The following is a 17542-nucleotide window of genomic DNA, read 5'->3' on the forward strand; positions in this document are numbered from 1 at the left end:
CGTGCAGGGGGCCGGTAACCACCAACTGAGCGGCGGTGGAGGACGGGAGCCGCTAGAAGAGCAGAGGGAGCGGCAGCAGGGACGTGAACAACCGCACCAGGATACCGGGTGCAAGGACCGAGGAAGAGCGCGGCGGGGGAGGTCGGAAACTGCCTCCCTTAGTGCCTGCATGAAGAGGAGGAGGAGACATCCGTCCCAGTGTGTGTGTGTGGCAGCAGCTGTGAGTAAGGCAGCAGCTGCAAACAGGGAGAAAGCTAAGTGACTGAGCTCTGTGAGAAATCAATAGCTGTTTGACAGTGCTGCGACTGACTGCTGTGTGACTGTCTCTGCAACAGAGTACCTGGGAAGTCTGGTGAGTATCCTTGCGACTGGTAAGTATCTTGTGACTGGTAAGTATCTTGTGACTGGTGAGTATCCTTGCGACTGGTGAGTATCCTTGCGACCGGTGAGTATCCTTGCGACCGGTGAGTATCCTTGCGACTGGTGAGTATCCTTGCGACTGGTGAGTATCCTTGCGACTGGTGAGTATCCTTGCGACTGGTAAGTATCTTGTGACTGGTGAGTACCCTTGCGACTGGTGAGTATCTTTGCGACTGGTGAGTATCTTTGCGACTGGTGAGTACCCTTGCGACTGGTAAGTATCTTGTGACTGGTGAGTACCCTTGCGACTGATAAGTATCTTGTGACTGGTGAGTATCCTTGCGACTGGTGAGTATCTTGTGACTGGTGAGTATCTTTGCGACTGGTGGGTATCCTTGCGACTGGTGGGTATCCTTGCGACTGGTGAGTATCTTTGCGTCTGTTGGTTCTTTGCGACTGGTGAGTATCCTTGCGACTGGTGAGTATCGTTGCGTCTGTTGGATCTTTGCGACTGGTGAGTATCTTAGCGACTGGTGAGGACCCCAGGTTTAGTACCAGGGGAGACAGAGGTAGTGTAGGTAAGGAAGAGCAGGTCGTTAATATTATCCCCATAGAGTAGAGGGTAATAATGTCCAACAGGATTGCGGATGCTACTCAGTGCACTTCTTGCTGCATGTATGCGTTCCTTGATGAACCAATCGAGGGCGAATACTGCTGTGCAAGATGTGAGCGACTTGTTGCTCTGGTAGACCAGATCCTGGACCTACAGAACACAGTGGCAACACTGCGTGGCATCAACAACCTGGAAAGGAGCTTGGACATTGCCTATCAGGAGCTGGTAGGGGCCAGCATAGAGGAGGGAGGAACAGAGGAGACGCAAGCAGCAGAGGTACGCAGCTGGGTGACTGTATGAAGGGTAGAGGGAGGAGTGCCAGTGAGGCCAATCCTGAGTTGGTACACCCTAACAAATTTGCCGAGTTGCAGGTTGAGGGGGATATCAACTCAGGGGTGGCAGAGCTGGAGAACACGCCCTCCCCCAGCTGCCAGGGGGGGGTCGGCTCCAGGAAGAAGGGGGGCGGTAACTCAGGAAAGGTTAGAAAGGTTGTGGTAGTTGGGGACTCAATTATCAAGAGGACAGAGAGGGCAATCTGTAAAAAAGATCTCGTGAACCGAACAGTTTGTTGTTTACCGGGCGCCCGAGTTCGGCACATCGCAGATCTGGCAGACAGATTGATGGGGGGGGCTGGGGATGACCCAGCGGTCATGGTGCATGTGGGCACTAATGACAAAGTTAAAGGTAGGTGGAGGATCCTTAAGAACGATTTCAGGGACTTAGGTAATAGATTGAGGAAAAGGACCTCCAAGGTGGTTTTCTCTGAAATACTGCCTGTACCTCGAGCCACACAGGAGAGGCAGAAGGAGATTAGGGAACTTAACAAGTGGCTAAGGAATTGGTGTAGGAAGGAGGGGTTTGGGTTCCTGGAGAACTGGGCTGACTTCTCAGTCGGCTACCGGCTCTTTAGTAAGGATGGGCTGCACCTTAATGGGGACGGTACAGCTCTTTTGGGGAGAAAGATGGCCACCAAGTTGGAGGAGCTTTTAAACTAGGAGACGGGGGGGAGGGCTCAGAAGTAGAGTCAGTCAGGAGGGAGCAGAGGACTGAAGGCAGCTGTAGGGTCAGCAGCGACAGTAGGTCCACAATGTCAATTGGCAGGTCTGTGCGGGAAAATCTCAGACCAAACAGGAATAAACATAAACGCCAATTGCGCTTAACTTCCGTAAAACTAAGAGGGGTATATGCTAATGCCAGGAGCCTAGCTAATAAAATGGATGAGTTGGAAATATTGGTACATGAGGAGGACATAGACCTTGTGGGAATAACAGAGACTTGGTTCGACCCCTCACATGACTGGCTGGCCAATATCCAAGGGTATCCGGTGTACCGGAAGGACAGGGTAGGAAAAAGAGGGGGAGGGGTATGTCTCTATGTCAAGAACAATATAAAGGTGATAGAAAGGAGTGACATTACGGATGGGATGAGCATGGATTTAGAATCTGTGTGGGTTGAACTCCATAGGGAAGGAGAAAAGGGGAAAGAAATTGTGGGGGTTTGCTATAGGCCACCTAACCAAGGGGAGGAGGTAGAGCTGGAATTCTTAGCACTAATGGGTAAAGTGGCAAAACTGGGATCAGTCATCATATAGGGGGACTTCAATTATCCCGACATTGACTGGGACGAGGGGACTGCACACTCACAGAAGGCCCGCCTATTCACGGAAACCTTACAGGATAATTACATGTCACAGTTGGTGGATTCTCCGACTAGAGAAAATGCAGTCCTGGATCTATTGATCACTAATGACCCAGACCTAATCTCGCAGGTAGGAGTCCAGGACAATCTGGGCTCTAGCGATCACAGGATGATCACATTTAGTATAAATAACAATATAACAAGGCAAGTGGGGAACATAAGAACCCTAAACTTCAGAAGGGCAAACTTTCCAAAATTGTACTCATTGATGGAAAGGGTAAACTGGGACCAAACCCTGGGATCCCTGACCACAGAGGAAAAATGGGAATGCTTTAGGAACATATTAGGCAAAGGCATCTTGCAGTGCATTCCTATGGGAAATAAATTTAGAAGAGACAAAGCCAAACCTGGCTGGCTAAACCGTAGCGTCAAAAAACTTATTAGGGCAAAAAAATTGGCCTTCAAGAAGTATAAATCAGAGGGCACAGTATCGGCTTTCGAGCAATACAAGGAGGCAAATAAGAAAAGTAAACAAGAAATCAAGATGGCTAAAATCAACTTTGAGAGACAAATAGCGGAGGATAGTAAAAAAAACCCAAAGAAATTCTTTAAATATATCAACAGCAAAAAAACTAGGGCAGAGCATATTGCACACATAATTAACAATGATGGGAGGATGGTTACAGAGGACACTGAAAAAGCAACCGTGCTGAATGCTTTTTTCTCGTCAGTCTTTACACAGGAAACGGAGGGGTACACTGACCATGACTGTTTGGTTAGTAGTAATACACAGGACTTGCCACTATGGCTAACAGAGGGTGAAATCAGGGAAAGGCTGGATAAACTCAACACAAACAAATCACCAGGTCCAGATGGCGTACATCCGAGTACTCAAGGAACTCAGTAAGGTTATATCCAGACCACTGTTCCTGATCTTTGCTGACAGTATTAGGACAGGAGATGTACCAGGGGATTGGAAGAAAGCTAACGTGATTCCGATATTCAAAAAGGGCCAGAGGCATATCCCGGGAAATTATAGGCCTGTCAGTTTGACATCAATAGTATGTAAACTTCTGGAGGGGATGACAAGGGACTATATCGTAGAATATGCTAAAGACAACAACATCATCAGCAGTAATCAGCACGGGTTTACAAATGGGCGTTCTTGTCAAACCAATCTATTAACATTTTACGAGGAGGTGAGCTGTGAGCTAGATAGGGGGAGACCAGTGGATGTGGTGTACTTGGATTTCGCTAAGGCGTTTGATACAGTTCCCCACAAGCGCTTAATTTATAAAATAAGATCTGCAGGTATCGACAGCAGGGTTTGCTCTTGGATACGGAATTGGCTTAAAGGGCGTGTCCAAAGAGTGGTAATAAACAGCGCATACTCAGACTGGTCTGAGGTAGTAAGCGGGGTGCCCCAGGGCTCAGTCCTGGGACCAACCTTGTTCAATTTATTCATAAACAACATTGAGGTCGGGATCAGTAGTTCGATATCAGTTTTTGCAGATGACACAAAATTGGCCAGAGCAATAACTGCACAGCATGAAGCAGATATCCTACAGAATGACCTGGACAAAATTACAGAGTGGGCACGGACATGGCAAATGAGGTTTAACGCGGAGAAGTGTAAGGTTTTGCACTTGGGGACTAAAAACATAAAAGCACAATACACGTTAGGAGGGGAACCCTTGGGGGAATCAAAAATGGAGAAGGATCTGGGAGTCTTGGTTGATGATAGACTAGGCAACAGCATGCAATGTCAAGCGGCAGCTGCCAAAGCCAGCAGAATATTGGCATAAAGAAAGGGATGTATTCCAGAGATAAGACTATAATCCTTCCACTTTATAAAACTCTGGTCCGACCGCATCTGGAGTATTCTGTCCAGTTCTGGTCGCCAGTCCTCAGGAGGGATGTGTTGGAGCTGGAGAGAGTCCAGAGAAGGGCAACTAAACTAATTAGGGGATTGGAGGACCTTGACTATGAAGAGCGTCTACAATCGCTCGATTTATTCTCCCTGGAGAAGAGACGGCTGAGGGGGGACATGATAGCAATTTATAAATATCTTAATGGGGATCCCAGCTTAGAAAAAAAGCTGTTCATTTGAAGGGATTGCATGAGGACTCGAGGGCATACAATGCGATTAGAGGAGAAGCGTTTTAACCTCAGGCAACGTGGGGGGTTCTTTACTGTTAGGGCTACAAGATTGTGGAATTCTCTACCACAAGAGGTGGTTTCTGCGGGTAGTATGGTGGCTTTCAAAAGACTCTTAGACTTACATCTCAAGGATCAGAACATTCAGGGGTATGTGAGATGATTACAGCCACACACACCTACACAGGTTGAACTGGATGGACTATTGTCTTTATTCAACCTCACCTACTATGTAACTATGTAACTATGTTATAACCCCTGTCAGATTTTTTTTCACCATCTGTGTCCCATTTCGGAGATTTCCCTTCACTTCCTGTCCCATAGCCATACAGGAAGTGAGAGGAAATCCATGCCAATTAAGGGAATTTCTTGGGGACCCCCAGGTCACCAGAACTAGTGTACTCATTGGAAAATTTATAACCTTTCTGGGGACAACCCAAAATTTGGTATTTCCTTTTAATTTTACTTTCAATGATAATGGTAAACAGGACAAATAGAGAGGATGCATCTCTTTGACAGGGGTACAGACAACAATAAAAACTGATAAGGGTTCTATTCTCTCTCTACTATCCAAAACTAAAAAAAAAAAAAGGTTTTGCATTTAGTTATACTTTGGTGTAGAAATGTTCCCTGCAGTGATGACAGGTCCTCTTCCCACTCTGTGAGTTGGAGAGTAGATCCTGTCATTCATCCACCTCTCCCCCACTTACTTGCATTATGTGAAAACAATACAAGGACTTTTCTGAGTGGGGGAGAGGACAAAAAGGAACAGTCGGTACTTCAATGAACTGCAATGTTAGAGCTGAGGAAGTTAACCCCTGCAGTGCCAGAAGCTCAGCACTGTGAAGAGGACCAGTCATCACTGCAGGGAACATTTCTATACTAGGGAGCACTCAGTAGGATGTGGACTACACTTCATGAGAGCTAAGTAATATTACTGAACCTATATCCCAGAAAAAAAAACTACACTTAATACTGTTCCACCCTCTCCCAGTCTGAGTAACTAAAACACTAGTTGCATTAAAAATATATGTCATTATTTACATGACTGCATACATTGGGTTTTTTATTATGCCTTGAGTTCAGCATTGTTTTGAAGCAAAACATGCTGTCTATGTCCATTTAATGCATTTAATACAATAGGAATGCCCAAAGAGACAGTGAAAGCAAGGCTGCTTTCATCACAGATCAGATTTCATTTGTTCTATGCTTATATAAGAATTTGTAAAAAGCGAAAAGCTACTTTGGTAATAAACAGAGGCTGGATACTGCCGCCACCTAGTGGGTGTTTTGGGATCTTGATTTTTTTTTTTTCTTTTTGTATACTCACACATAAAAAAGCTCATTTATTTTATGCCCCGTACACACACTATAAGAAAATTGGGCGAAAATTTTAGTCCAAGAAATGATTGTACGATTTTCTGATAGTGTGTACACAACTTTCGACAGCCGATTCTGACCTTTCAAACTAAAATTTCCGGAGGGACAAAGTTCAAAATATCTCGTATGGGAACAAAACAAACAATTATTTTAATGTGTATTGTTTTTGTTGGAGAAATATAGATACGGAAAACTGCACATGATCATAAACAACAAATAAAAAAAAAAGGCTTTGTTGTACGAGAATTTTTATACATTATTTTAATCCTCGGTTCTAACTTGCTGTGAAACAAGAAGGAAAACCGGCCAATCGTTTGCCCGATTTTCTAACAGTGTGTACGGGGCTTTTAGCCCCATACATACTTTAAGAAAATAGGATGAATAATCATCCAGTTTTCCTCATTTTACAGCAAGTTAAATATATGGATGATGCTAAGGCCTCATGCACACTGGACGTTTCTAGAGCTGCTGTTTTTGGCGTCAGACGTTTTTTTTCTGCAGCCAATAAACTCCCCAGCATGTTATCCTATGTGTCCATGCACACATAGACTGTTATCAGCAGTTTTTGGCAGGGGCGTTTTCTAACTGGAAATAAACCTCAGAAGTAGTGGGTTTTAAGAAGTGTTTTTCAGCTGTAAAAACGCTCTAACTCTGATAAAAGCTTAAAAACCCTGAAAAATGCCAAAAACGCAGAAAAACATGGCTATCTGGAGTTTAACATTTTTGAGCCATAAGCTTTTGTGGGAATAAATGTTTGCTAAAAAACACTACAGCTGAAAAAAGCTAAAAAACGCCACTGCAAAAAAGCTGAAAAACACTACGGCTTTCTACTGACGTTTTGATAAGCTTTAATATAACAATAAATAAACTCCTATGAACATCAATACAGATCGGGTAACAATAAATAAACTCCTATGCACATCAATACAGATCAGGTAAAAATAAATAAACTCCTATGACCATCAATACAGATCAGGTAACAATAAATAAACTCCTATGAACATCAATACAGATCAGGTAACAATAAATAAACTCCTATGAACATCAATACAGATCAGGGAACAATAAAAAACTCCTATGAACATCAATACAGATCAGGGAACAATAAAAAACTCCTATGAACATCAATACAGATCAGGTAACAATAAATAAACTCCTATGAACATCAATACAGATCAGGTAACAATAAATAAACTCCTATGAACATCAATACAGATCAGGTAACAATAAATAAACTCCTATGAACATCAATACAGATCGGGTAACAATAAATAAACTCCTATGAACATCAATACAGATCGGGTAACAATAAATAAACTCCTATGAACATCAATACAGATCAGGGAACAATAAAAAAACTCCTATGAACATCAATACAGATCAGGTAACAATAAATAAACTCCTATGAACATCAATACAGATCAGGTAACAATAAATAAACTCCTATGAACATCAATACAGATCGGGTAACAATAAGTAAACTCCTATGAACATCAATACAGATCAGGGAACAATAAATAAACTCCTATGACCATCAATACAGATCAGGTAACAATAAATAAACTCCTATGAACATCAATACAGATCAGGTAAAAATAAATAAACTCCTATGAACATCAATACAGATCAGGGAACAATAAATAAACTCCTATGAACATCAATACAGATCAGGGAACAATAAATAAACTCCTATGAACATCAATACAGATCGGGTAACAATAAAAAAACACCTATGAACATCAATACAGATCGGGTAACAATAAATAAACTCCTATGAACATCAATAGAGATCGGGTAACAATAAAAAAACACCTATGAACATCAATACAGATCGGGTAACAATAAAAAAAAAACACCTATGAACATCAATACAGATCGGGTAACAATAAAAAAAACACCTATGAACATCAATACAGATCGGGTAACAATAAAAAAAAACACCTATGAACATCAATACAGATCAGGTAACAATAAAAAAAACACCTATGAACATCAAAAAAGATCAGGTAACAATACATAAACTCCTATGAACATCAATACAGATCGGGGTAAGAGCCCATTCACACTAGCGCGACTTGTGAGGCGACTTGTGTGCCCTCAAGTCGCTAGACATAACAAAAGCAATGTTAATCAATCAGTGCTGGTGGAAGTACGGTTGTTAGATGTGGGTAGGGTAAGGCTTCTCTGAAGAGGAGGGTTTTCAGGGATCGTCTAAACGCTAATAGAGTAGGAGATAATCTGACAGATTAGGGTAAGGAGTTCCATAGGATTGGAGAGGCTCTGGAAAAGTCCTGGAGGCGAGCATGGGAGGAGGTGACGGGGCAGCTAGAGAGCAGGAGGTTTTAAAAGGAACGAAGAGAGCGATTAGGTTGGTATTTTGAGACTAGGCTAGTGATGTAGCTGGGGGCTAAATTGTGGATGGCTTTGTAAGTTGTTGTTAGTATTTTGAATTTAATTCGTTGGGTGAGCGGAAGCCAGTGGAGGGCTTGACAGAGTGGAGTAGCGGACACTGAGCGATTGGTAAGCTGAATGAGTCTGGCGGCAGCATTCATGATGGATTGAAGGGGGGATAACCTGTGTAGAGGTAAGTCAAGGAGAAGAGAACTGCAGTAGTCGAGGCGTGAGATGACCAGGGAATGAACTAAGAGCTTTTGTGTCATTGGTTAGAAAGGGGCGTATTTTGGAGATGTTGCAGAGGTTGAGGCGGCAAGATTTGGACAGGGATTGGATGTGGGGCTTGAAGGAGAATTCAGAGTCCAGGACAACGCCTAGGACCTTAGCATGCGGAGATGGGCTGATAGTTGTGCTATCGATTTTGACAGAGAAATCAGGGGAAGGGGCACGTGATGGAAGAAAAATGATAAGTTCCATTTTGGTTGTGCAGTGGGGTGCGGAATGAATCACAAGCCAAATTAAACAGAATTTCAAATCCTGTGGCAGGAAAAACAGCCCACACAAATGTAATTCCACTCTGCATTGTTTCCTTGGAGTTTCAATTCACATTTTCAAAACAATTGTAATAATAGTTCAACGAACATATAAAAAGATATAAACATTTGCCTGAGATTCCTTTTTTAAAAAAGGGAACTCAAACACATTTGAAATACTAAGACAAGATCACGTTTAAATTCCAAAAGATTTGTAATCATATTCAGTCTATCTTGCGATTAGGACACTCCTACCAGACAGCAAAGCCTGGACATTGCCCTCCGCTGCAGCAAAAGCATGGCTTGGTGAAGAACACAAACTCGAAAAAAGCAGCAGCACACTGATGAGGTCCTTGACTTAGATTCTGTTTCAGTCACATAGCTCCCCTTCAGCATCTGTGCACTGAAAATGTGGTCCCTCCCTCTCTAAGTCTGAGTACTGCTGTACATGGGATTTCTGGAGACCGATATTATGACAAGGTTGGGGTATTTACACTATTATATTAATATCTGATGAACGTAAAGATCCAAAGAATCAAAAATTTGCGTTCAGGGTTAGTAATTTATGATTTTACGCATCTAAACTCCTGTTTACATGACCATTAAGTGTGCTTTTTTTTTTAGAAGCCAGATCATGCTGCCAGCAAGATTCAGCATAGATTATTAGTAAAATAATTATGGCCATGTGCATGAGCCCTTCTGTTCATATTTATAAGGCAGAAAATCTGACATTCACTGCAGGGGAATCTATTGAGTGCAGGTGTTTAATGATGGTGATTGATTCAATACCAATGAAGGTTTAGTGAAAGTCACATTCATGGCTTTATAAAATGGTCCTTTTGGTATATGTATCTTATGACGCCTTCTCACATGCCAAGCAGAGCATGTAAATGTGTTTGCTTTTGTATTATAATCTATAGATGAATTAGATTTGTGTTGTGTTACACCCACTTCAGGTTTGTCAAGGGCCACATCATTATTGTGTCTTGAATTTTGGAAAAAGCTTGGATGAATGTGTCTGTTTTGAAGCAGCACTGCTAAATTAGTTCAGAATCTCCCACTGAGATAATTCATGTCCCACTGTAGTAAATTATAGCAATTCATAAGATCTGAGTACACTTCCAGGAGCTTCTTTAGATTCCCCTGCTGAGATAGCTCTGATCTCCAAACAAAGTATGCTAAAGTAGGTTTAGAGGTGAAAATGCCCTTTATTATGTATAAAGAGGACCTGTTACTTTGAGAATGTTTTAGCAGAATAAAGGCTAGTCCAAACAGCACATGATTTTTTGTGTAGTTGAACTTGTCTGGTCTCTATAATAAAATGTGACCCAGAGCCTAATAACATCTTTACATTATTAAGGAACATCTGTTATGGAAGCAGAAGCCTGAAACAAGACAAATCTGTGATCATAAAAGTCTCTACTAATTGTTAAAGGGTGATGATGCCTTTGATGAGGAAAAGGGAAGCAGCCATTTTATTTATCAAACATTTATTTATGATTATCAAACATGGATTTATGATTAAGCAGATATATTGGATGTATATGTTGTGAGAAGTCATATTGTATAACAGCGATTGTATTCAAAAGCCATTTACAGCTCCAGCTGTTAAGATTGCTATCTCGACCCTTGAAGACCTGTTTAGCCAACAAGCTTTGGAAGTGACACGTCTATGTTCAATGTCCATCCGCATATCAAAGAATGTCACCAAAGACTCAGATGGGACTTTAAAGAAACTAGATAGCTAGGTTCCACCCACTTTAGAATGTATAAATTGTATTAAGGGCCAGTTAGAGCAATGTTTATCAAATCAACAGAATGTATGTACTGAATTGCTCTCCAAACATGTACCTACATGTTTGTCTAAATAAATATAATTTTCAATCTGGCTTCAACAGTCAAAATGTTACTGAAACCCATAAGTTTTGGGGTTTCCTTTACACCTTCAAGGATGCAGTAAGCAGTTTTAGGCTGGGTTCACACTAGTGCCAATTTTGAGGTGGGTTTCCCCGCATCCAATTCGTATGACAGGAGAGTGTGCCCGGCTCTAAATGGAGCTGGGTCACACATCTCTGTGGTGGCTGCGGAGCAGATTGCACAGGGGTCCTGCACAGGGGTCCTGTGCATCTTTGGCTCAGTTTCAGGTCAGGATTCAGGCAACATTTTCGGCCTGCATAGTCTCTGAAACGGAGAACAGGGAAGCACAAGACCCCTGCTGTGATCGGCATCCGATTTAAGTGTGAACCCAGCCTCAGGTATATGCCCCACGTGCGTAGAGAATGCTACTCATACCTAGAGAAGGTGAAAAGCCTAGCAGGGGTAGGTAACCTTGGCAATCCAGTTGTGGGGAAACTACAAATCTCATCATGCTTCTGTGAGTCATGCCTGTGAGGCTGTCAGAGACTTGAAAAGCCTAATGGAACTTGTAGTTACACAACAGCTGGAGTGCCCACGTTGCCTGCCCCTGGCCTAGAGGCAGCCAAACGTCTCCAAGGCTGCTGATTCGGGCCTAACAACCACATTTTCAAATGTTTTTTGAAAGCATAAGTTTGAGGGGAATTTTTATTTATTTTTTATTTTTTTTTTTATAGACATCTACAGGGGCTTCCATACCTTTTAATAAATTGTTGATGTTATTGTACATAGGCCTCTTGCCAGTGAGAAATCCAGCATTCTTTGTTGCATGAAAGGCCCTCTCTCCCACTCATATCCTGTTCACAAGACTAGTAGCTAATATGCCCTTTTCCCCCCCCTGGCCACCGATCTTATACATTCCTCACTGTAGTCCACTGTAAAGCAAGCGGTGATGTATGTCGCCGCTTGCTACAGTATGCGGACCTGGAAGTCTCAGACTGCCCAGTCCGACCTACCCACTCTACTGCAAAGTTAGATTGTTGGGCCGGGAGATTCCTGGTCTGTCCCACCTCCTATGATTTCACACTTTCACTGGCAGACTGGGAGTCTCCGTCTACGCCTTTAGGTTATGAAAATCTCATCACATCCACATACAATAATGGGGAGAGGGGATAATGGATAATGTAGTCCAACACACACAAAAAGTGAAAGTAGGAAAAGAATGTACAGCGGTGTGTGTGGGTGGTCTCAGAGTCCTATGAGTAGAACACTACTGATCTGCTGCACACACTCCCATGGTCCTGACCACTCAAGACTCTAACTCCCAGGGCATAATGGGATTTGTAGTCTCAGTGAGTGGTGACAAACACTAACAGGAAGTGATGTCACCACTTCTGAGATCCCTCCTCCTAGAGCTCAAGGATTGCAGAAGAAGCCGTTTAAGAAATTACATAATCAATTTTTAAAACAGTGAGTCTTATAGAAAGTGTGCACTTTAAAAAAAATAATAATCACATTCCAGATGTGGCTATTGTACAGATTTTTTTTCTTTTCCTTCCTTTTACCTTTATAATCTTTATTTTATTTGTTTTCAAGTTTTTTTTTTTTCCGGTTATCCAAGCATCCTTACTTATTTCATCTACACATGATAGTGTATTCAAAGTGAAAAAGAATTTGCATTTAACATAATGGAACATTGAATTTTCTCTTGTACACAAATACAATACATTATACAAAAATATAACTGGCTCACAGACAGTGTGGAAGAAAGGCAACACCACCTTAAGAGCCACATCCCTGTTATTGGGATGTTATTGTCTAACTAGACAGATGACAACTCTCTAATTACTAAACTCCCCCCTTACTCACCGTACTGTATCTATGGAGTAACTCCTTGGACAAGGCTACAGAACACCTCCCCCTCCCGTATAAGATAGAGGTGAAAAGTTTTGTTTTCCACAGAGTAAGCGGTAAACAATGCTGACCACTAACAGTTAGCAGAGGCTGATAGTACAGGAAATTATCAGCTTGTATTTTTTTGCCAGATTTGACAGGGTTTTTTTAAAAAAAAAAAAAAAAAAAAAAAAAAAAACTTTTATTAAAGAGATCTAACAACTTACTTTTAATGGGAAATCATTTTTTCATGTTTAAAAAATGCTGTCCTCAAAGTAAATCTGACTTAGAAACGGCATAGGCTTATTTTTTACACTACATTTAACAGTAAAAAGACAAGTAAATATTATTTAAAATGGGACTTACTCTTTTCTCCATGTCTGATTTGCCTTGTTCAGCCTGTAAGGCCTTTCTCATGCCAAAAGCCACGCTGCTTTCATACAGAGTCTGGTATGCTGAAATGGTCATGTGAATTTCATCTCGCACCCTCAGCAGCAGGACGCCACGCTCCGCACAGTTAATTGTCACTTGTCTAATAAGCTCATCTGGTGGTATAGGAAACAAATACAAAACATTTTAATTTACAGTACTAACATTTTATTTTTAGCAGAGAGCTTTTCTGAAGCCTTTGATATATCAAGGGCCCTTTCACATGGGCTTTCCAGTTAGGTCTGCCTGTCAGTTTTTCAGGTGGACCTGATTGGAAGTGCAATGCAGCTCTATGGACAGGTGGATGAAATGAATTTGTGTCAGTTTACACCCTCCTACCTCTGAGTCTGTCCATTCCTAGGAAAAAAAAAAAAAAAACACGTTTTGTTTTTTTAGGCCTAAGGGTCCATGTACACGGGACGTTATTAAAAGTCCCTTTGAATGCTGCAATTTTTAGGACGTTTGAAACGTCCGTTCGGTCGCGTTTGTACCTGCGTTTAGCGGGCGTTTGCGTTTAGAACCGTTCCTAGAGGTCAAAAAAATTATTCCCCTTTAAAATGGAAAAACGCGAACGCCAAGCGCGGGTCATCGCGTTCGGTCGCGTTTGGACGCGTTCGGTCGCGTTTTTGCGTTTGAAACGCCGGGAAACACACGTTCGAACGCAAACAATTGCGTTCTAAAAAAAGTCCCTGAACGCAACTGCCCGCAAACGACCGCAAACGACCTGGTGTACATGGACAGATAAGATAAAATGTAGATGGGTTCAGGGGCTTCTAAAAAAACGTCCAACTGCTCCTAAATGGCCATTTCCAGCGTCCCGTGTACATGGAGCCTTAACGTGATCGATCAGAGGTAGCCTAATGTAAATGGACCCAAGTCCATCAACATCCAGCAGTCTATATAGCCATCAGAGGTCTGCACGTGTCCAATGTGTAAAGGCAGACTGAATGGATACTGGTGTCAAAAATTGACATCCATCCCGTTCAGCTCCAATTTGGCAGGGAATCTGTGAAAGGGCCCCTAAAAAGACCACTCTGTTAATAAGGTATGTTTTCTGTACACCTGTCATCATTGTTTATGAGCCATTATACAATGAGATTGTACCTATTGAGTGTGAATTACCTATGATTTGTATTTGCTTAGATAAGATAATATTAAAATTAAAAGGACCACTCTGAAAAAGATGGGCTGAACACTCCATGTTCAGTTCACAGCAGAACTCCCGAACAGGGCAAAAGTTCTGCCCCGAACCAAACTCCAATGAAGTCTATAGGAGCCGAACATGAGAAAACTAAAGTACCCATTTTGAAGGCTTATATGCAAATTGGCCATAAAAAGGGTATGGTGGCCCTGGTACTGCCCTGGGGGACATGCAAATGAAAAATTCCTTTAAATATAGTGCCTGGGGGGGGGGGGGGTTCCCTTAGTGTGCCTGTAATGTGGCGCATCTGTAGCATGTATAGAACCTGCTGCAGCAAAAATTATATTTCTAAAGAAATAAAAAAGGCTAATCACATTTAATTTGACTTACGGTTGCAATTGCCAGCACCCCCTCTCCTGAACCATACCAGACCAAATGCCATGAACATGAAGGGGTAGGTGCTTTGGGGCAGGGGAGGGCTCTGCTCTTGGATGTCTCATCTTCCAAATTATGTTTAAGGTCTTCTGTTGGCCCTTTGTTACTGCTGTATATATGCATATACAGTGCCTTGAAAAAGCATTCAAACCCCTTGAAATTTTTCAACCAAAACCATAAATGTATTTTATTAGGATTTTATGTGATAGACCAACACAAAGTGGCACATAATTGTGACAAGGAAGGAAAATGATAAATGGTTTTCAAATTTTTTTTACAAATAAATATCTGAAAAGTGTGGCATGCATTTGTATTCAGCCCCCTTTACTCTGATACTTCTAACTAAAATCTAATGGAACCAATTGCATTCAGAAGTCACCAAATTAGTAAATAGAGTCCACCTGTGTGTAATAGTCTCAATGTCTCAGTATAAATACAGCTGCTCTGTGAACCTCAGTGGTTTGTTAGAGAACCTTAGTGAACAAAAAGCATCATGAAGGCCAGGGAACACACCAGCTAGGTCAGGGATAAGATTGTGGAGAAGTTTAAAGCAGGGTTTGGTTATAAAAAAAATATCCTAAGCTTTGAACATCTCACGAAGCACTGTTCAATTCATCATCTGAAAATGGAAAAAGTATGGCACAACTGCAAACCTACCAAGACATGGCCGTCCACCTAACAGGCTGGGCAAGGAGAACATTAATCAGAAAGCAACCAAGAGGCCCATGGTAACTCTGGAGGAGCTGCAGAGATCCACAGTACAGGTGTCTACAGGACAACTATTAGTCGTGCACTCCAGAAATCTGGCCTTTATGGAAGAGTGCCAAGAAGAAAGCCATTGTTGAAAGGAAGCCATAAGAAGTCCTGTTTGTAGTTTGCGTGAAGCCATGTAGGGGACACAGTGGAAGAAGGTGCTCTGGTAAGAGGAGACCAAAATCCAACGTTTTGGCCTAAAAGCAAAATGCTATGTGTGGCGGAAAATGAACACTGCACATCACCCTGAACACACCATCCCCACCGTGAAACATGTTGGTGGCAGTATCAGGTTGTGGGGATGCTTTTCTTTAGCAGGGATAGGGAAGCTGGTCAGAGTTGATGGGAAGATGGAGGGAGCCAAATACAGGGCAATCATAGAAGAAAATCTGTTAGAGTCTGCAAAGACTTGAGACTGGGGCAGAGGTTCACCTTCCAGCAAGACAACGACCCTAAACATACAGCCAGAGCTAAAATGTAATGGTTTAGATCAAAGCATATTCATGTGTTAGAATGGCCCACTCAAAGTCCAGACCTAAATCCAATTGAGAATCTGTGGCAAGACTTGCTGTTCACAGATGTTATCTATCCATTTTGACAGATCTTGAGCTATTTTGCAAAGAAGAATGGGCAAAAATGTCACTCTCTAAATGTGCAAAGCTGGTAGAGACATACCCAAAAAGACTTGTAGCTGTAATTGCAGCAAAAGGTGGTTTTACAAATTATTGACTCAGGGGGCTGAATACAAATGCACTCCACACTTTTCAGATATTTATTTGTAAAAGAATTTTGAAAACCATTTATCATTATCCTTCCACTTCCACAATTATGTGCCACTTTGTGTTGGTCTATCACATAAAACCCCAATAAAATACATTTACATTTTTGGTGGTAACCTGACAAAATGTGGAACATTTCAAGGGGTGTGAATACTGTACTTTTTCAAGGCACTGTAAGCCATGTCTTTTTCCTCTATTTTATCTTGTTACCCAATAAAATGTATATACATTTGTTACATATCCTTGCCTTGGAGGTTATTTAATTTGTCAGTTGTGCCCATAATAGTCCCTGTGATTGGAGGGTATTCTTTGTTCTTACGTACTTTGGGATGTTGGCACTCTCACAGTTCCCTACCAAATCCTTCTGTTGATGGGGACAAGGGTCTCTTACCCACAACCCTGGGCTGTGGGGTGTCTATGGGCAGGGGGCTTATCGGAATCTGGAAGCCCCCTTTAACATGGGGGGGGGGGGCCCAGATCTCCCTCCCACCAAGGAGTATGGGGTACACTGTGCCCCTACCCATGGACCAAAAAATGTGTCAAAATAAATAAAAACAGTAGACAGGTTTTTGACAATTCCTTTATTCCTTAATAAAAAATAAAAAAAAAAAAACACAACATGTCCCCTGATTTAGATCCAAAGCCCGCTGCCACCGCTGGACCCAAAAAGACAAAAGACTCCACCGTCCATGAAGGCTTACCATCTACTGCAGGCTCCACAATTCAACAGTTCTTATCCACTTGCCGACCGAGTACGGTAATAGTACTGCGGCAAAGTGGTTCGTTATCGTCTGACAACGTAGTATTAACGTCGTCAGACACTCCCCCTTCTGGGCGGCGCTTGCGCGCCGCCGGAGGCTCGCTCCCGCTGTTTTCATTCACAGCGGGAGTCGGGCCAGGGGAGGAGCAGCGGCGATCGCCGCTGCTCTGCCCCGATCGCCGGGGATCTAGTGTGGAGATCCGCCCGCTGTGTGTAAACACAGCGGACGGATCTCCATAGTGACAGGGAGTGACAGATCGGAGTGTTCAGCATAGCTGGACATCCGATCTGTCCATGACTCACTCAGTCACCTCCCCCCCTACACGTCAGTAAGCACCAGGCATACATTAACCCCTCCCTCTCCAATAAAATTAACCCCTTCCCTGCCAGTGTCATTTTTACAGTAACAGTGCATATATATAG

The 17542-nt window shown here is 42.4% G+C and overlaps 1 protein-coding gene across 1 annotated transcript in view; it reads right to left on the reverse strand.

Moving 5' to 3' along the window:
* The window catches only part of DNALI1 (dynein axonemal light intermediate chain 1), a 49023-nt gene that overhangs the window by 13661 nt on the left and 17820 nt on the right, over positions 1-17542 (reverse strand). The window contains exon 4 of the mRNA XM_082244751.1: positions 13189-13367. Coding sequence (XP_082100877.1) covers positions 13189-13367 — 179 coding nt within the window. The remainder of the gene's footprint in view (positions 1-13188; positions 13368-17542) is intronic.

Source organism: Pelophylax lessonae, assembly GCF_965119305.1.
Source record: "Pelophylax lessonae genome assembly, chromosome: 2".
NCBI classification, from domain to species: Eukaryota; Metazoa; Chordata; class Amphibia; order Anura; family Ranidae; genus Pelophylax; species Pelophylax lessonae.